The following is a 20,304-nucleotide window of genomic DNA, read 5'->3' as shown; positions in this document are numbered from 1 at the left end:
GGTTTTGAACACACAAATTCAAATGTGATTAGATCATCAAAAAGATAAAACACAGGCCTCAGCTCTGTGCCAAGTCCAAGCTGGCTCCAACGGGTTCCACCTTCCAGAAGGGAGAACCATGCAATAAATATTTTTGAGAGATAGATAGGAAATTATAAATATAAACACAATTAAAAGACATGGTGAATTTCTTCAGGCCAGGAGGAAATAACTGGAATGTGAGGGAGATGAAACACACGGAGTAAGAGATAGAGTACTGGTGATGCAAAGACAAGGAAATATCAATATTTCTTCTCCTGCTGTTAATACACATCCTGAAAAATTCTCAGTTAGAAATCAAGGGAAAAGCTCAGACATTTTACTGAATGTACTCAATCATTTAAGTTGATTTAAAGGTTCTCATAAGATTTGAAATTTCTCAGGATTGCAGTCACTGTCCAGCCATGAGCACAGAACCTGCAGGAGACCAGAGGCCCTTGGGAGCTGCAGGCGGAGTTCCATCTGAACTGGGGGAGCCACCAGTGATGCCACTGAAGTCCCAGAGGACCTGGACAATGGCATCCAAACTATCAAACTTGAGTACAAACGGAGAAAACCTGAGACCATTGGGGAAAAAGTAACTGATGATAGTTGTGAACTGGGGAAGAGACTCGGGCAGAGAAAGGGAGGGATCAAGGTGGACTGTGGAAGAAGCAGCCTGTGGAAGAGTGGGGAGGAGAGGGATTCGAGGGACCAGCTGCCCGTGGGGAGGTGGCTGGTCAGTGCTGGTCTGGCCAAACCCCCTGCCTCATCACCATGGTCTGTCCTGCTTATTAGGCTGGTTTCAGTTGGGGTAGAGTTACTTATCTTCATAGTCACTTGTACGGGGCTGTGTGTTAAATCTGTGATGGAAACAGTGTTGATCACAGCCCAATATTTCAGTCATTGCTGAGCAGTGCTTGCACAGTATCAAGGTCTTTTAAGCTTCTCATGCTGAGAAGTGAGAGGAGGCAGGGGGTGTCCAAGAAATTGAGAGGAGACGCAGCTGGGACAGCTGACCCCAACTGACCAAAGGGGTCTTCCATACCATATGTAGTCATGCTCAGCAATAAAATCTGGGAGGAGAAGGGAGGGGAGAACACTCAAAGTGATGGCGTTTGTCTTCCCAAGTAACTGCTCTGTGTGATGGAGCCCTGATTTTCTGGAGATGGCTGAACACCCACCTGCGAACGCAAAGCAGCGGGTGAATTCCTCATTTTTCTTTGATTGCACACACAGCTTTTGGTTTACCTATTAAACTCTCTCTTTTGGGTACCGCTGGCTGCTGCCCCCTCATTTTCCTCCTCTTATCACTTTCCTCCTCTTTATCTCAATCCACGAGTTTTCTTTTACTTTTCTTATCCTTCCCCCCATCCTGCTGTGGGAGAGCGAGCGACCGACTGTGTGGTGCTGAGCGGATGACCAGGGTTAAACTACGACATTTCTTAAAGTCCCCTCCTGGCTATTTGCTCTGTGAGTGGGTTCACTGTTGCGTGTGGTTTTGGTCAATTCTAAGTGAGGGTAGCAAGGAGGAGGAGGACACCAGGATGTGAAGACACCCAGTGTTGGAATGGCCAAATGGGTAATATCTCTGAGTCTGGGCAAACACAAAGCCCAGGTCCACAGCTGGGGGAACACAGGAGCGTGTGAGACAGTGGATAAGTTCTGCCCAGGATGCACGGACCACTCGTGCAACACACCAGATCAGTCTGAGAGGGGCAACAGGACAGGGTCAGATGTGTTGCTCATGGTTGTGTAAGTGCTGCTGTTGGTGTGGTGGCTGTGAGGGTGCTGTTGCCTGTTGGAGCTGGTCTGTATCAGACTGTCTGTGTCCATCTTTGTTTCCCTGCAGATACCTGCATTTAGTGCTTTCCCTTTGATGACTCCACCTTGGGCCATGTCTCACTCTGTGGGGTCCTGTCACTGCCCACCTCAGGCACACGCGGTCCGTGTGTATCTCTTGGGCTCTCGGGCAGCTCCAGATTCCTCTCCTGGAGGATTGTCCTCTGCGCCATCATGCACTGGGACGGTGCATATCTCCGTGACCATTCACCATCTCCACTGTCAACAGACAACAAGGGATGTGTCCTGCTGCATCCTGCTGTTGCCCTTGGCCATGGATCCAGCGAAGCAGCAGCCTGAATTCGCAGGTGTCAGAGAGGGAACGACCACTGAGTTGCCCATGGGCAGCCCCAAGGCCACCAGGGCTGCTCCTCCATGGGGCAGCATTTGCCTCCTGGACCCTCCTGCATCCTGGGGCTGCTCCCCCAGCTCCAGAGGATTGTGAAGAGATGGGACCTGAGATAAATTGTTTTCTGCTGCTTCATTTATTGAGTTTATCAAAAACTAAGGATCACATATACATATGTAGATGAGGTCTTTGGTTCAAGAAAAGACACGCAGGAGGCCAAGAATTATATTATTACAGACATGAACCAAGAAACAAAACCCAGCAAAAGCACTATGGAAAAATATAGACACATAAGAAGGAAAGTTAGTCCTGGCTATTTCTCTTGCAGCCCTAGTGAAATAGTGTGAACCTTAGTAACCTAAAGTAGTGAGTGTTGAAATATTTTCCTCAGGGCACCCTTGAGCTCCTGGTTCCTCATACTGTAGATGAGGGGGTTCACTGCTGGAGGCACCACCGAGTACAGAACAGACACCACCAGGTCCAGGATGGGGGAGGAGATGGAGGGGGGCTTCAGGTAGGCAAACGTACCAGTGCTGACAAACAGGGAGACCACAGCCAGGTGAGGGAGGCACGTGGAAAAGGCTTTGTGCCGTCCCTGCTCAGAGGGGATCCTCAGTACGGCCCTCAAGATCTGCACATAGGACAGCATGATGAAAATAAAACATCCCAAAACCAGAAAACCAAGGAAAGCAAAAAGCCAAATTTCCCTGAGGTAGGAGTGTGAGCAGGAGAGCTTGAGGATCTGAGGGATTTCACAGAAGAACTGCTCCAGGGCATTGCCCTTGCACAGTGGCAGTGAAAATGTATTGGCCGTGTGCAGCAGAGCATTGAGAAACCCACTGGCCCAGGCAGCTGCTGCCATGTGGACACAAGCTCTGCTGCCCAGGAGGGTCCCGTAGTGCAGGGGTTTGCAGATGGCAACGTAGCGGTCGTAGGACATGATGGTGAGAAGAGAATACTCTGCACCAAACAAGAAAGCTAAAAAGAAGACCTGGGCAGCACAACCCACATAGGAAATGACCCTGGTATCCCACAGAGAGTTGGCCATGGATTTGGGGACAGTGATGGAGATGGAGCCCAGGTCAAGGAGGGAGAGGTTGAGCAGGAAGAAGTACATGGGGGTGTGGAGGTGCTGGTCACAGGCTATGGTGGTGATGATGAGGCCGTTGCCCAGGAGGGCAGCCAGGTAGATGCCCAGGAAGAGCCAGAAGTGCAAGAGCTGCAGCTCCTGTGTGTCTGTGAACGCCTGGAGGAGGAACTGGGTGATGGAGCTGCTGTTGGACATTTGCTGCCTGTGGGCATGAGGACCTGCGCAAGGAGGAAAAGACAGTGACGGTTTAGATGAGACTTGTCTGGGAAAACCAAAGTCATTTCCCACAGACCCTCCCACAAAGAGACTCTTTTCAATTTCCAGGAGAACGTCCTGGCTGGAGCCCTCGTCGGTGCTTGATGAGTGTGCAATGAAGAGCAGGGTCTCTGCCCAGGGGCTCTTGAGGAGTCAGCCTGAGCCTGTGTGATGGGGTGGGGCAGGGGCCAGTCCTGGGGTTCAGCTTTGTCAGATGGAACCGCTCCTGCTGCAGAAGGGACTGTCAGCATCTGTACCCGCAGGGCTGAGCAACTGAGTTTGAGAGGTTTGGCGTTTCTACAGCTCCTTCTCCCCTCCCACCCTGGGGAGTGCTCTGGTGCCAGAAACCCTCAGCATTTCTGCTGCACTCAGGGAGAACAGAGCGAGTCCTGCGAGACCAGAGGATGCCTGTGGGTCAGTGCAGAGCGAGGGCAGCTGCTCTGTCCCTCTGTCTTGCTCCAGCTGCCCTGGGCTGGCACCTTTCTGAGATGGAGGCTGATCACACCGCCATGTTACCCTGAAAAGCCACCAGGCACTGCTGAGAGCAGAGGGACCCACCTCAGACCACAACATGTCTCACCCTCTCCTAAGGTTTCAGTATCCCATGTTTATCCCGGAAACCACGGGTTTCACAAACCCAACAGCATTTTCTCTGTCACAGCATCTCTGTGCTCCTCCCTGGGGCTTTCACATAACACAGAGATGCTGTAGGACAGGTTTGCATCCTGGAGGGAAGCTCACAGCTTGGAATGAAATCTCAGGGACACAGCCAAGAGTCCTAATGATGGCATTTGATTCAGGGAGACTCAGCTCATTCCCCAGCCCCACACACTGCATTGCCCACAGCCCCACAGGGCAGAGCAAAGCTGGGACACCTGTTCCCATGGACACAGCTGCAGGAAAGGACCCACAAGATCAGGCTGTGACTCTGCAGCTGAAACTCCCATCCCCAGAGAGCCCGACAGCAAGAACAAGGTCACAACAGCAGTGACCCAGAGCAGTGGAGCAAGAAGGAAACTGCGGTGAGGGTGGGTGTGAGAGAGGCCAGGGCAGAGGCAGCCGGGCACTCAGACAGCGTCACCCTTCCCCAGCTGTGCAGCCACCTCCCACACACCAGCATTGCCGGGCAGCTGCTCTCAGCCCCTGTGCTCTGCAGAGGGAACTGGAGCTCTGGCTGCACAGGAGCTGCTTCATGCCTTGGAGCCCCCGGCCCTGAGGGCAGAGGCTTTGCTGGGTGGGAGAGGAGGTGAGGGGGCTGCTCACAGGAGGGATCTGCACTGCAGAGGTCATACGGAGTTTTTTCTGCTTTCCCTCCCAGAACAATTGCGGGTTTAGTTTCCTCTCATTTCTGATCATTTCCCTGCTGCCTGGACATTCTCCCCCTGGGAACAGTTTCCCTGTCCATGTCTTTTCCCTGTCAGTGCTCACAGACCATCCCACCCTCTGTGCCCTCACCCTGGCCCTACAGATCCTGCCTGTTCACAGGGCACTGCCTGGGGGCATCTTCCTGTTTGCAGACTGGGGAAAAGGACAGGTCAGACTAAGGCTGACAGGTATAGCCAATGTGATGCTGGTGCTGTGCACAGGCAGAGCAGCAGCTGAAGGAATGTTAATGAGGATTCTGGAACATGTAATGATTAATTGGAGTTGCAGTTCAAGAGTATCGACTTGTTTAAGCATGTGAACTCATTTTCATTTTATCCTTTCCTGCACCCCCCAACCCTCGGGATTTGAAAATTAAAAGACAGGCTCAGGAAAGCTCCCTATCTGTCTGGTAATCCTTGCATTGATCTTCTGCTTGAGGCATCCACTTGGAAAAATCCCGGGGGTGATCTGGAGCTGTGAGCAGCTCTGATCCACACAGCACCCCCTTAACAGCAGAAGCACCTTTCCTGCCTTGATACGGGTCACTCCTTCCCCGCACAGCTTCCCCCCACAGCACCATGGGGATCTCCCCGGGCAGGCTGAGCGCTGACCCTGGCAGGCGGCAGAGTCCCTGCCCCGGCACAGCCCTGGGGTGCAGGGACCCTGCTCTGCAGGACAGCCCTGGGCACCCCTGGCTGCTCACCCAGCTTCACAGCTGTTCAAAATTGCCTGACCAGAGCCCCCTCCTTACAGATCCCTCAAGCTGTGCCTGTGCTAACTTCAGGAGATGCCTCCAGGAGCTGCAGCTGCATTGCCCTGCACCCTGAGACTTACCGGGTCAGGGGCTGCAAAGATTTCTCCTCCAGTGAGCTCTCAGTCATCCTCCCCATCCTGACCACCTTTCATCTCTCTCTGCCTTGCTCGTCTCCCTGAGATCCCCAGGCAGAGCCCTCAGCCCTGCTGCGCTTTGCAGAGGAGCTGCTCCTGGGCAGAGCTGTCTCTCTGCAGCGCTGCCGCTTGCCATGAGCTCCCTGTGTCCCAGGAGCCCAGCCCAGCTCAGCAGCACAGGAGCAGCCCAAGGTGCTTTAATGACCCCTCTGGCGGGTTTGGTGCTGAGTCCATGAACCTCAGACCCTGGAGGAAGTTGAAGAAACCTCTAAAGAAGCTCAAGTCAGATTCAAACTCCAAAGTTTCTTGTAATGTTACTGCGTCCCCCTGAGGAACACTACTGATGAACCGACCCCAGGGTCTGGTTAGAGAAGAAAAACGGAGGCAGAGATGACAGGTCAGGACAAGCAAGGTGAAGGTCTCTCTGATGCTGAATAAACCTGGATGTGTTTCATTAATCAAAGGGCCAAGCCCTGACCCCCAACCCTGGGAAGGCAGATCCTGTCCCTCCCACGTTGCCCAGGGCCCTTCCTGGGACAGTGTGATGTGGGGCTGTGCAAGGCCAAGGGCAGGACTATGGTCCCACACCTCCCAGGTTCCTGGCTGGGGACAAGGAGGCCATGAGGCCCCTGTGCTGTAAGGACAAGGTGTCTCCTCACAGGCATCAGAGCTGGAGACAACAGCCACAGCCAAGGGGAGAAGCAGCTCCAGCTGTTAGTGTTTACATGCAGACGGTTTATCCTGATGAGAGTGTCTATCCCAAGATAACATCATGAGGAGTTACAGGACACTACGAATATCACCTGCAGGAGAAACTTCGCGGTCTTGCGGGGCTAGTGCTCGTAATGCCAGAGGTCTGGACTTAGGGGGCAAGTTTCCCTTCATGTGGGACAGCAGCAGGAATGTGTGGAGCTCTGCCTGGGGACAGAGAATATCAGCTGAAAGTTGAGGAGTCAGCATGAGAGGGCAGAGCAACATGGACAGTGTTGTGGTGGGTGGACATCAGCTACTGACTCACTGATGAGGAAGAGGAATTAGATGAGGCCTCCTTCAGACAAAGGAAAGAAGCCTCATGTTTCCAGGCAGTGTCCTCATGGCAGACATAAGATATCCCAATATCTGGAAGGTACCAGCCATGCAAGTGGGTTTTGGAGCTCATGTACAACATCTTCCTGACACGGGTGGCTGAGGGGTCAGTGAGGTGAGGTGCCCTGTGGGACTTCACACTTACAAACCAGAAAGGGTTGGTCAGGGGTGCAACAGTCAGGGCTGGGAAAGTGGAGTTGAGGCTCCTGGAAGATGATAACAAGGCAAAGAGCAGGATTTCAGGAGAGCAGGCTTTGTCCTGCTGAGGGACCTGCTTGGGTCCCATGGGATATGACCTTGGTGTCTGCAGTGTTTTTTCTCTCACATTTCCTCCCTCCTCTCTCCTACCTGCTGTTGTGCAGCATTTTTTACCCTTTCTCAAATACAATATCACAGAGGTGCTGCCAACATCCCTGAGTGGCTCAGACTTGTCAAGGAGTGGGTCCATCTTGGAGTCAGCTCATATCGGCTCTGTCTGACATCAAACTCCTGTTGTCTTCTCAGAGAGGTGACAACTGTAGCACACCCACACTCACCCCCAGTTCCAAGACTTTGCCGTGTAAACCCAATACAGGGTGATAACGTGTTGGGTGTTACAAACTTCTTGATCATGGGGAAGAAATGGAAAAGATCTTCTGTTAGTAACCTGAGGAAGTCTCCAGTCAATGAGTAGGTTCCTATGGGGAACTGTCATTGCCTTGACATTCACTGGCCAGGCAAATCGGCAGGTGCCAACAGTCCAGAGGATCTTGGGCCAACTTCTTAACGTGACTGCCTGGTGGGCCAACAAGGATGATGCTCACATGGATCTGGAACTCGTAAACAAGGAAGAGCTGGTGAGGGATGTGAACATCAGTGTCCACCTTGGCTGTGGTGAGCAGGCAACAGTGGGATTCCAGGCACCAGAGGGGAGGGAGGAAGGCCAGCAGCAGAGCACAGGCTGGTGGGCTCCAGAGGAGAAGACTTTGACATGCTGGGAGATGGTGGCCAATAAAGGTGGTGACATGGAAGTAGGTCTGAAGGGTGAAGGAGCTCAGGAAATCTGAGAAGCCTTACAGGACACCTTGCTCCAAGCACAAGAATGATCTCTCCAAGTACCCATGAAAAGAAGACTTTATGTCTTGAGGCTGCTTGTCTGACCAGACGGAGCTCCACGGCAAAAAGGCAGCACATGGGAGGTGGAAGCAGGGGAAGCTGTAAAGGAGGAATTTAGAATCCTTGTCCATGGATGTGGGGATGATGCCAAAGCTGCCCTGGACTTGATACCTGCAGGGGAGGCTGAGGGCAGCAAGATGAGCTGACGTTGCTTCCTTACAGTAAAAGAATAGACAGGGCGAACGTGGGCCTGCTGCTGAACTTCGTAAGAGTAGAATCAGACAGGACCGATGTATTTCATGGCTTCTTTGCCTCCATCTTCACCAGCAAGGTCTCCTGGGACTTTGTTCCTGAAGGCAGGAGTCTGGAGAACAGCCAGGAGTGGATGGGGCTCAAGTCAGAAGTTACCTGAGCAAACTCAGACACCATTAGAGAAAAGGAGATGGGTCACTTGACCAGCTCCCTGAACACAAGTATTGCTGTGCTGTGGCACCTGAGATTCCCAGGAACTCCCACCTCTGGGTCCAGAGTTGTGTGATTCCTCCTGAGGAGTCCTATCCTGTCTCCTCGCTCAAGTGGTGCTTTAGGCACCCACTTTTCTGACACATTCAGTCTTTATCAGGAGATTCTCTAGATCAATATTTAGTGGACATTGATACCAGTTGTTCTGGCAATGAGGGCATTGGGAGGGGGACGGAAATATAAGAAATTTGTCTTTATGACTACTTATTAAGGAAATGCTCAGTGTTTGGCTACAGTTCTGAAATCTCTCTAATCATCCACACCAGACCAGAAGCCTTTAGCAAAGTGTTGCAGAGAGCCTTGTAAGAGCATTTTGGCTGTTAATGAGCCCTCTGCTGCCATGATCCTGAACTGCAACTACTGAAAGAATTAACAAACCCCTAGTGAGTGAAAGGCAGAAACAAACCCCAAGTTTCTGAGGGTGTTTGGGACCCCACGAGGGGCCATCGCTGACACAAGCAGTCCCTGTCCCTGGAGGCTGCTGAAGGAAAAGCCTGGAGACAATGGTCAGAGGTGGTAAAGGCGATGTGGAGGTGGCTCTGGTGCCATGACAGCCCTTCATGGTTGTTTAGCATCAGAATGGCCAAGCCCTGACCCCCAGGGCCTGGCAAAGGAGACCCTTTCAGTCAAATGTTTCTCGAGGCTCTGCCTGTGGTCACTGGGAGGGTATTTGTGGTTTGGGTGTGGGTTTAGTGCCAAGTGCTGTTACTCTTACTACAAGGCTCTGGTTTTCTGAGGATTTGGCAATGCCTATGAGGCTCCCCAAGCCCATGCAGCTTCTTTCATAGACCTGCAATGGTCACCAATCACCTGAGCTCTCCTAGTCCCAAACTTGCTTGAATCCGCTCTTTGGATCCATGCCCCAGCACTGAAAGCACACGTTCCTTCTTCTGCTGCCCTAAAATAAAAAAGAAAAATCAATCTATTCCACATTAGCACGATCAGCCAATGGTCTTTAGGTCTTCTTCTTTAACACGTTTACTACTACGCATAGACCCCTCTCTTCCTGCACTCCCATGTGTCTCACAAACCTTTCACTCGTGTCCTCCAGTAATGGGCCAACACTCTAGGAGGCTGGTGCTTCCTCCAGGCTCATGGATGATTCCTGAGGACCATCCAAGTGTGGGCAGTGCAAGAGAGGAGCAGAGCAAGGTCAGCTCACGGGCCATGCCTGAGCACAGCCACCCCCAGCAGCAGCCATTCCTACTTTCCATAACCCCCTGAAAATCTTCCTCCTGTTCCCCCTCCACCCACAAACATCAACCACATTCAACTTGTGGAGTTAAACAAGGTTGTAAGGATTTGCTGAATTCATCAGCCATCACCCTTCTCTACCTCACATCCCCTGACCCTCCCACACCACACATGGCCGCTCACTGCTGCTCAGGGCCTCTCACTCTTCAGAAGAGGCCTTGAGCTTCTTGGTTTTTCCTGGCGCTTGTTATAAACTTCCTAACTCCCTCCAGAGCTCATGGTGAGATTTCTTGTCCATCACAGCACCTTGATGACCATGTTTTACTAAATGGGTGTCTTTTTGTGAGCATTTGTGCAGAAAGAGTAGTCTCAGGAAAAAAACCAAATATATAAAAACTGATGCCAAGTGAAATGCCATGAAGACCTGAGGAGTTACTCCCATTACTGTGTCTTTCCTGGAAGGAGTCTGTCCCAAGAAGGGCATCCAGCTTCTGCCACTCTCTGGAGAGGCACATGGGCAGTGTCCGTGCACCTGGGGAGGAACAGGGTGATTTTTGCCAGACCACCCTTCATCTGAACCACTTAGATATGTACTTATGGATGGAGTGTCGTGCCTTATACTGCAAATACCTATTGGATTGGCACTGCCAGTGGGGCTACCACAGATGCAGACTGCTGTGTTGCAGGTATTTATATGTAGGCAGATGAACCCTTTTCTATTGTTTTAATTATTATTATTTTTAATACTGACACTCTTAGAGAAATTACACAAAGACTTCAATGATTATTGATGCATTTTAACATGATTATCCACAGAAGGCCCAGCAGCTTTGCATCTCTAGAAATGGGATGCCAGAGGGCAAGGGCAGGATGGCTTGGGCTCTGTCCTGGCATCTGGAAACTGAAGTGTGCGCCCATCTCCCAACACCTGCCCTGCTCAGTGAAGGGTGTGAGAAACTCTGAAGTCACAGCCATGACAGGTATCTTATGTGTAACTGCAGACAGTGTTGTCCTGCCAGCTCAGGACTGGAGCTTCCATCCCTGAAGGTATTGAAAAGATGTGTAGACATGGCGCTTAGGGATATGGTGTAATGGGTGGACTTGGCAGTGTCATATTTACGATTGGACTTTATGACCTTAAGGGTCTTTTCCAACCTAAATTATGATCTGAGTCAAAACCATTTCAATTCCCATCACCTCCAGCTGCCCCCGAGGTCAGCTGTCGTGTGGCACCACTCGCCTGGCTCTCCAAGCAGGTTGGGCACTGGTTTGGTGCCTGCATTGGGAGTTTTCCCCTTCCTGGGGTAAAAGATCTTCGATGAGAGACAGTTGTAGAGATCTGAGTTGCAGAGATTTCAAGCAGTCCTTTCAAAATCTGAGCAGGCTCAGTTTTGGAGCCATCAAAAAATAGAGACAATCTCAAGGATGTTTTTGAAAAGTGGTACAATCACTAATAAGAATAACAGGGAGTTCCTTATTCCTGATGATGATGATGATGACGATGAACTAAAGTTTTTTAACTTCATTCCCAACCGTCGTTCTTGCTTCTCAAAACAGCTGCTATGTCTCAGTAGCTAACGTCTTGCATGGAGTTCTTTTTAAGAGCTTTTCCTCTCACTTCTACCATTTTTATCATTTAGAAAGTATTTCTTTGGACAGAATTGCCCTGAAATCACCCCTTTCATACTTTTCACCCTTTTTTTCTGGTGTGAGTGGAGCTGACACAGGGCAGATTACTTCTTTTTTAGGCAAAGAAGGCCAAGGAACAAATCTCAGGTCAGTGCAAAGGCAGAAGGGAATCCAGAATGTTTATGTGGTGTGCACTGACACACACCGTCACCTGCATTTCCAGTCTCTGAAATCCCAACAGTGCAGCAGAGTCTGGAGTTCTGAGCTCCCTTCATCTGCCCTGTGAGACACATGTAAAATGAAACTACCCCAGCCAAAGAGTTGGTTTTGATTCTCTTCACAGCCTGAAGCACCACATGGGTCAGGAGACAAGCCAGGATACCCAACGAGGACTCACATGCTCTGCACTTAAAGTTCAGGTGTTCCCGAGAATCTCAGCAGACAAGTTGTGCCGATTCCTGGGTGCAAGGAGCTGGTCAAGAGCCTCGTCTCCATTTCTGTAACGATGGCTTTGCCGCCTGGCTGATGTGCAGACTCTGTACATGGATGCTGACACCTGTTGAGCAACCTGCTCTGAAAGGATGAACAAGGTGGGCATGAGGACAGCAGAACAGAAGAACTTGGGTGGGGGCAAGGAAAAGGGATGCACAAGATGTGGTCAGAGCTGTTTGGGGGCACTTGTAAGGCAGCCCTGCACCTCATGTGAATTATTCCTGTGGTCAGAGAGAACCTGAGAGCTGTCCCTAAATTGAAAACATGAAGGGAATGAAAGGACAGCATCATTCAGGCTGGATGGGACCTCGGGACGTGTCTTGACCAACCTCCTGCTCAAAGCAGAGTCAGACCAGATTACTCAGGGCTTTCTCCAAACACATCTTGGTCACTTTCTGGGACAGAGTGGATGCGCACCCCTGGGAAACAGCTTCCAGGGCTTGACTGTCCTCAGGATTGGAAAGTTTCTCCCTTTCTATAGCAGCCTTCCAAGCCTGACCTTCCAGATTATTTTTTACCCGTCTACTTACACACTGACACAAACCATAATAACCTACCTTGGACACAAGAATATTGTGGGGGATGATGCTGAATGCCTTGCTGACTTCCAGGTAACAGACCACCACTGCTCTCCCCACGTCCAGCAACCCTGTCCTTTCCTCACAGAAAGCAAAGAGGATGGACAGGCACAACCTGCCCTGGGTAAACCCTGTCACCTTCAGACACCCAGAACATGTCCCAGTGGACATGTTCTGGGGCACAGCCCTTAGTTCCCCCGCTCACCCATTGGCCATTTTGAAATCTGCCAGTGGTCAGGGAGTCCCCCCAGTCTCCATGAGCTTTCCAAGAAGGTGGAGAGTGGCCTCACTGTGACATGGTCCTGCTGTCTCAGCTCCTGGGATGCTGCCCCTCCTGTCCCACAGACTGGAAAGGATTGTGTTGGTTCCAGTGACCCCTGGCTTGATCCCCATCCACTGCTGGTTGTTCTGCCTCCAGTGACAGAGGCCTGGGAGAGCTTGCTGGTGAAGATGGAGGACCAGAGACACAGAGAATATCACTTCTCTCCCTTATTAAATTAATCAGTACCCACACGGTGTCCTTGTTTCTCCTTTAACTGTTCCTGCAGTAGTAACAGCTCATTATAGGGCTCTTGAATTGCCTTACAGGTCTAGACTGAGTTTTGCTCTGGCCTGTTGCTGTGCTTGGAGGCTGCTGTCCTTGCAGACCAGATGAACTAACTTCTGCCACCCTGCCTTGGCAGTTTATTCCATCCGTGTCACAGCTCTGTCTGCAACACTGACAGCTCCAGCTCACCCAGTCAGGTCCCTGGCTGAAGACATTGCCTCACATCTGGGCTGAACCACCCCAGCTGTGGCACCAGGAAACCTCTGACCTGCCCCATGGAAACCTGGTACCAAGTGTCCAAGAGCCCATGTGTTCAAATGCTTTGCTTCAGAGCACAGACATGACATGGCCAGAAGATTGCTCAATGTCTCTCTAGATCTAGGAGCATAAACCCAGAATATAATGCCTAAATTCATTCCGGTGAACATATTCCTCCCCCAGTTTGCAGAAATTAGATCCTTTGCTGTAACCTTTCTGGTGTTCTGTCTAATAATGGGACAAGAAAAGCTGATTCTCATACCAATTTATTTTCTAATAGGAAGAATACAATGCTGTCAAGAAATGTCTCTGCAGAGGAGAGAGAATACATCAGTGAGTACTTCAGGCTGTTTGAAAGGATGTGCCCCTGGAGCCCCAGGGACAGCTGGAGGGAGCCCAGAGGGGACAGAGAAAGGGACATCATGGTCTGCTCCTGTGCTGCTGAGCTGGGCTGGGCTCCTGGGACAGAGGGAGCTCATGGCAAGTGGCAGCACTGCAGAGAGACAGCTCTGCCCAGGAGCAGCTCCTCTGCAAAGCGCAGCAGGGCTGAGGGCTCTGCCTGCAGCACCGAGGGGAGAGGAGCCAGGGAGAGAGGGGAAATGCAGTCTGGGGTGGGAGGATGCTGAGAGATCACTCGAAGGGAAATCTTCACAGTCCTTAACACAGTAAGTCTCTGGGTGCAGGGTGGTGCAGATGAGGATCCTGCAATTATCTCGCAGAGCTGGCACGTCCCATGGCTGGTGTGGAGGAGAAGGATCTGCTCCTCAGCAGGGATTCCCTGGACGGACAGGGCATGACAGCTGCCTTCTCCCAGCTGCAGGGTGTGAAGCTGAGTGAGCACCCAGGGATGCCCAGGGCTGTCCTGCAGAGCAGGGTCCCTGCGCCCCAGGGCTGTGCTGGGGCAGGGACTCTGCTGCCTGCCAGAGTCAGTGCTCAGCCTGCCTGGGAAGATCCCAACAACATTGAGGGGAGAAGCTGTGGGTGGAAGGAGCGACCCTCAGCAGGGCAGGGTCCTTCTGCTGTTGAGAGGGAACTGCGTGGATCAGGGCAGCTCACAGCTCCAGCTCACCCCCAGGACATTTGCAGATGTTCCTTCTGAAGGACACTGAGGAAGCATTTATCTGATAGGGATGATTTTAAATTTTGAGTTTTTTCCACTCTTGGTTGTCTGAGTGGGCAGTGGGACATGGGAATTTATTTCTCTGCCCTGGAGAAGGTGCTAAGACCCCAGTTCTCGTTAGGACTTGTCAGAGCTTCTCCTGAGCCCCTGCGCACACAGAGCTGCCCCTGGGCAGTGCCCGGTGCCAGGAGGTGTGAGCAGGACAGAGCTGAGCATGGGAGATGGGGTATGTGACACTGACAGGGAGCAGATTCAGGGGCAGAGAAACAGCTCCCAGCAGGGACAGCTCCAGGCAGCAGAGACATGGGCAGGGGTTGGGAGCTGCAACCAGAAATGCTGGGGAGGGGATTCAGGAAGCCCCCTGCCCTCCCCTGCAGTGCAGACACATTTCCCAGTGCAACCCCCTGGTCTCCTCTCATCCCCAGCAGAGCCTCTGCCCCAAAGCCATGGGGTCCAGGTAACGAGTCTCCACCTCAGCAGCTGGACCTCCAGGTGAAGGGTTTCTGGAACGTGGTACACAAAAAAGGTGCTAAAAGTACTTGCTCTACAATGTCATCATGTGAGTGGCAGCAGCACAGCCAGGTAAGAAGGTTTCACATCACACATGCCCGTCTGCCTTTCTGTCCTTGCTTTATTTTTCAGGAGCACTGCAGTGTTCTTCCCTGTTTCTCCACCTGTCCCTGGTGCTCTGACTCTCTGGACTTGGGGTGGGAATGTGGGTCCATTTCAGTTCTGACACCAACCCAGGGGGTCTTGCCCCAGAGGTGCATTCATGGAAATTAGGTGCCCAAGCTGCATTTTAAGGTGTGATGACCCGTGTTTGTCATTTGGTGGAAAAGGAGAATTACCTGACACATGCCTCCATCAGGGATGAGGTTTTCCATGAGAAATGGCATGGTTATTTTTCTCAGAGAAGTCTCCTCTAACTTGTCACTATATTTTCCTCCTATGACAGGTCCTCATGTTCACAGGCGGAGCAAATGTCCAACAGCAGCTCCATCACCCAGTTCCTCCTCCTGGCGTTCACAGACACACGGGAGCTGCAGCTCTTGCACTTCTGGCTCTTCCTGGGCATCTACCTGGCTGCCCTCCTGGGCAACGGCCTCATCATCACCACCATAGCCTGTGACCAGCACCTCCACACCCCCATGTACTTCTTCCTCCTCAACCTTGCCCTCCTCGACCTGGGCTGCATCTCCACCATTGTCCCCAAATCCATGGCCAATTCCCTCTGGGACACCAGGGCCATCTCCTATCAAGGATGCACTGCTCAAGTCTTAACATTTGCCTTTTTGGTTGGTGCAGAGTATTCACTTCTCACTGTCATGTCGTACGACCGCTACGTTGCCATCTGCAAACCCCTGCACTACGGGACCCTCCTGGGCAGCAGAGCTTGTGTCCGCATGGCAGCAGCTGCCTGGGCCAGTGGGTTTCTCAGTGCTCTGCTGCACACGGCCAATACATTTTCACTGCCACTGTGCAAGGGCAATGCCCTGGACCAGTTCTTCTGCGAAATCCCCCAGATCCTCAAGCTCTCCTGCTCAGATGCCTCCCTCAGGGAAGTCTGGCTTTCTGTGTTTACTCTCTTAGTAATATTTGGGTGTTTTGTATTCATTGTGCTGTCCTATGTGCAGATCTTCAGGGCCGTGCTGAGGATCCCCTCTGAGCAGGGACGGCACAAAGCCTTTGCCACGTGCCTCCCTCACCTGGCCGTGGTCTCCCTGTTTGTCATCACTGCCATGTTTGCCTATCTGAAACCTCCCTCCATCTCTTCCCCATCCATGGACCTGGTGATGGCCGTTCTGTACTCGGTGGTTCCTCCAGCAGTGAACCCCCTCATCTACAGCATGAGGAACCAGGAGCTCAAGGATGCCCTGTGGAAACTGATGACTGGATTTCTTCCGAAGCTATAAACTGTCTCTGTCTTCTTCTACATACAAGTTATAGTCTAACTCATTGCAGGTTCATCCTGTGTGCAGTAGTTTTTGTCTCTAGTTGTGTTTTTCTCTTATGATAATACTGTAATTCCATTTTTAGTTCACTGCCTGCTTTTGTGTTCTCACTGAGTGTCTGTGTCCATGAGGAATCATGCTCCCTGTGTTTAAGCAAAATAAAGGGCTCTCCGGCAAACTGTTTTCTGCTGACATCCGAACTCCAAGACCTTTTTCAAGCTGCAGGGACAGTTCCTGTGTGCATGGGTGGAAGGGGAAAGAGCTCTCGCATGGCAGCACATCCAGGGAGCACCAGCGCTTGGCCTTCCAGAGCTGTTCTCGTTCCACTCCCACACTCTCCTTCTCATCCCTTGTGTTGGTGCAAGGCCTGAGTGCTCTGGCAGCCTGGTCACCGTCCTGCTGTGTGTCAGTCCTGTGAGCGCAGGCAGGGACAGGCCATGGGCACTGCTGTGACAGAGCTGGCCTCTGTAACAGTACTTCTATAAAGAAGAGTGATCTCCTCAGGGCAGTGCCGGAAGGCTTAGGTCTTCTTACAAACCTTCTCTCAAAAACTTGCCCACGAAAGTGGCCACAGATGCAAACAGCAGGGTACAGCTGCACAGTGTGTGTGTGCAGGGCTGGGCACACAGCAGTGTCCTCTCACAGCCAGGCCTCCTGCCAGAGACCTGCAGGACCAGCACAGCAGGGGCTGGGCTGTGCCCCTGTGCACTGGACACCCCGCGGAAGCTGCCCCAGGGCATCATCATGGACTGGCCCCTCACAACCAACATTTCCAGCCCTGGCCTCCCTCCCCAGCTCTCAGAGGTTGTTCTTCCCTCCATGGAGGGACACTGAATGAGTAGGTCAGCAGTCTGAGTTTGTATTGTACAGATGAGATGTGAGCACGCACATCATGTACGTGAGGTGACATGAACGCGAGTCAGCACAAACACCATCAACTATTCCTTGGGGTTCCATGAAGGCCTGTGGCACAGACAAAGTCTTGAGGTCACTTCATGTTGGGAGGATCATCCCGTGGGAAACCACCTGAATGCAGCACTGGGATGTGCTTCCTTGAACTGAGGTCCCCGTGTCCATTCCTCATGACGTGGGACATCTCAGATGAGTGCAGAGCAGGGTGACACACCACAGGGCTGAGGTGTCTCCCGTCCTTTGGGAGTGGCAACAGGAGGCCTGAGAGCCACTGTGACTCATGCCTCTGTGTGTAAAAGGGACAGACTCTGTCTCTGAACATCCCTGGGTGCATAAGCAGTCCTGAGACCAGCTCAGACACGGATGCCTGTTGGAACCCTGGCATTTCTGTGTGTGACTCCAGGAATAAACCTCAGTAGCCCAGTGAGATTCATCTCAGCTGCTGGGACAGGCTCATTGCAATTGCTCCTGTCTGCTACATCACCCTTGCCCATGATTCTTGATTGTGCTTTCAAAAGTGACAGCAGAATCAGAGAAGTTCTGAGTTCCTTGGGAAAGGAAGATGTCAAACCCATCTTCAAGAAGGGCAGGAAGGACAATTTGAATAATTACGGGCTGGTCAGTCTACCTCCGTCCCTGGGAAGGGGACAGGGCGCGTCTTCCTGCACTGATCTCCAGGCACCTGAAAGGCAAGGAAGGGATTGCTGAACCGAAATGAGCGGAAAACCCAATGAGTCCCAAGAAATGCTCTGAACCCATTCCAGAGCTTTAGACCCCCGGGAAAGAGCTCAGTGACAGTGCAGCCCATGCAGTTGCATCTGTGTCCCTCACGGAGCAGCACAACCAGTGTGGAGTCACCCCATGGTCCTGCAGCCAACCTGCTCTGTAGAGCACCAGTGCCAGGTTGGGGCCCTGTGGGGAGCACAGGGAAGGGGCCAGGAGCACCAGACCAGATCAGAGGAGGGATGGGGGGAGATCAGACAGGAGCTGACCGGGGCTGGAAATTGCCTTGGAGAGAAAAATGCTGGTGTTCAGCTGCCCCAAGATAATACCCAGAGTTCAGGGTGCAGGGCCGGAAGTCCTTGCCGTCCTGGTGCTTCACCAGGCCCGGGAAGTAGCTGGAGAAGGATTGGTGTCCCCCACTTGCCATCTCTTAGTGCATCATCCCTCGTGAAGGGTGGCATGGAAAGCAAGTCTGGGACCCTGTGTCAGGACTTGCACCGAAGAAAGTATTCACCCAGAAGTCACATCATTTTGCTCTGGTACTTCAGTCCTGGTGCTCATCACATGTCCTTAAGACAAACTTATGCACCCCTCTTGGCAACCTTACCCCAAAAGTCACCCCTAGACAAGGCTCCTGAGCTGGGGCCGAGCTGGAGAACTGGGGTCCAGCTGTGACCAGGGGAAGGACAAGGCCTGTCCTGGGTCCTCTAAAGGGCCGGCAGCCTCTGATCTCCACCAGAAAAGGCAGCATGCAGGAAACTGTAGACCATCCCCATGCCCATTGGAGGCCCTTAGGAAGAGTTCCTCTCTCCAAATATCCAGCCCAGCTTGTTGCTGCATGAACAACCAGGAGAAACTGCCGCAGGACCCTCATTCCAGACCCCATCTCCTCCACCCCATACAGGCAGTGCTCTCCCCCTTGTCACTGCGATGGTTCCAGGGACCCAAGAGACACCTGTGGGGAGGAGATGTTGGGTAGTACAGTGTCCTTCAGTGCTCCTCATGGTACCTCCTGCTGGGCTTTGTGCCGCTGGTCACAACCCTCTGAGCCCGGCTGTTCAGTCAGTTCTCAGTGGTGCTAAACAGGAATATGCCCAGGAGCACATTGGGCTGCACTGGGAGGAGCGTGGCCACCCAGCCAAGGGCAGTTATTGTCCATCTTGACTCTGCACTGGTGTGGTCACATCTGGAGCGGGGTGTCCCAGTGGGAGGTTCCCCACTCTGGAGGAACGGGGAGGAGCTGTCGTGTGGCCAGAGACAGTCTGGGTCATGTGTGGAGGTGTTCAGAGACCCAAACTTCTTTAGCCTGGTGAAGTGGAGGCTGAGGAAACGTGCTGTTTTTACTGAGATTGAGTTAATTTTCTTCATGCATTTTGAATCTCTCTCCTTCATAGCTACTACAGTCGTTTGTTTAGATTTGCTACGAGAATAATAACACTGCTTCTTCCCTGGGATAGATTTAATTTTTTCTTTTAGCAGCTTTACAGTGTTTGCCTTTTGGTATGAAAGGAATGTCAGAACTCACTGATATCTTGGCTGTTGTCAGGGAAACCAAGGACTTCTTTGGCCATCCAGCTGCAGATGCAAATTGGCAGGAGGGGACACAGACAGGACAGCACCTGGATTGACATGCAGGCTGATCAATGAAATATTCCCTGTGATTAGCGTCATGCTCAGTCTAAAGCTGGAGCCAGCTTTTAGGGCTTGTTACATCCGTTACTTTGGGTTTTCTGGCTAGTTTGGTTAGTTCCATTCAGAAGTTTCATTCTGTCGGGAGTTCGATGTCAGTCTGGCCTTTTGCCGTTCTGCCATTTTGCAGTTGGCCCTTGGGCCTTTCGCACTTTTACTTTCTCTTGCTGGGATCGGCTGTTCAGGACCAGGGTGCTCCCTTCTCTTGGGCTGTCTGTTTGGCACAACTGGAGTTATGTGAGGGATTGCACTGAGTATCATATATTTTACTTTATGTATATTCTAGTATATTAGTAGTAGTAGTGTATTATTTTTATTGTCTTATTATTTTTTTTTTCTAAACCCACAGGTTTCTCCCTTCCCCTTCAGTTCTCTCCCTTATCCCACTTGGAGACCGGGAGCAGGATGTGAGCAGCTCTCATGGTCTTAGTTGGTGGCTGTGGTAAAACCACGACAAGAAAGAGTAGTAGTAGCTTCAGAAATCTTGAAAATCACTTTCCAAGATGATGGCACTTTTTTGGGTTTGTTTTTTTTTTTTTTGGTAGAGGGAAACAACATGAGAAAGGAAAACCATCAGAAACTGCAGCTCTGGAGGTCTAGAGTGGACCTCAGGACAAAGAAATGTCATTCTGAGCACAGTGCTGTGGTCATTCAGAAGGACTCTGGACCAGCCATGGCTTTGTGTTTCAAGGAACAGCTG

The 20,304-nt window shown here is 51.7% G+C and overlaps 1 protein-coding gene across 1 annotated transcript; it reads right to left on the bottom strand.

Annotated features, from left to right (window-relative positions):
* Positions 1–2,567: 2,567 nt before the first annotated feature.
* On the bottom strand, positions 2,568–3,476 carry LOC135999361 (olfactory receptor 14J1-like; the record flags this gene model as incomplete). Its single annotated transcript, XM_065652918.1, has 1 exon — positions 2,568–3,476. A coding segment is annotated over one exon (909 nt), but the record flags the coding sequence as incomplete, so codon positions are not given.
* Positions 3,477–20,304: the final 16,828 nt, after the last annotated feature.

The sequence above is a fragment of the Caloenas nicobarica genome, chromosome 28 (assembly GCF_036013445.1).
Source record: "Caloenas nicobarica isolate bCalNic1 chromosome 28, bCalNic1.hap1, whole genome shotgun sequence".
Classification (NCBI taxonomy): Eukaryota; Metazoa; Chordata; class Aves; order Columbiformes; family Columbidae; genus Caloenas; species Caloenas nicobarica.
This window is presented reverse-complemented; position numbering and strand designations above follow the sequence as displayed.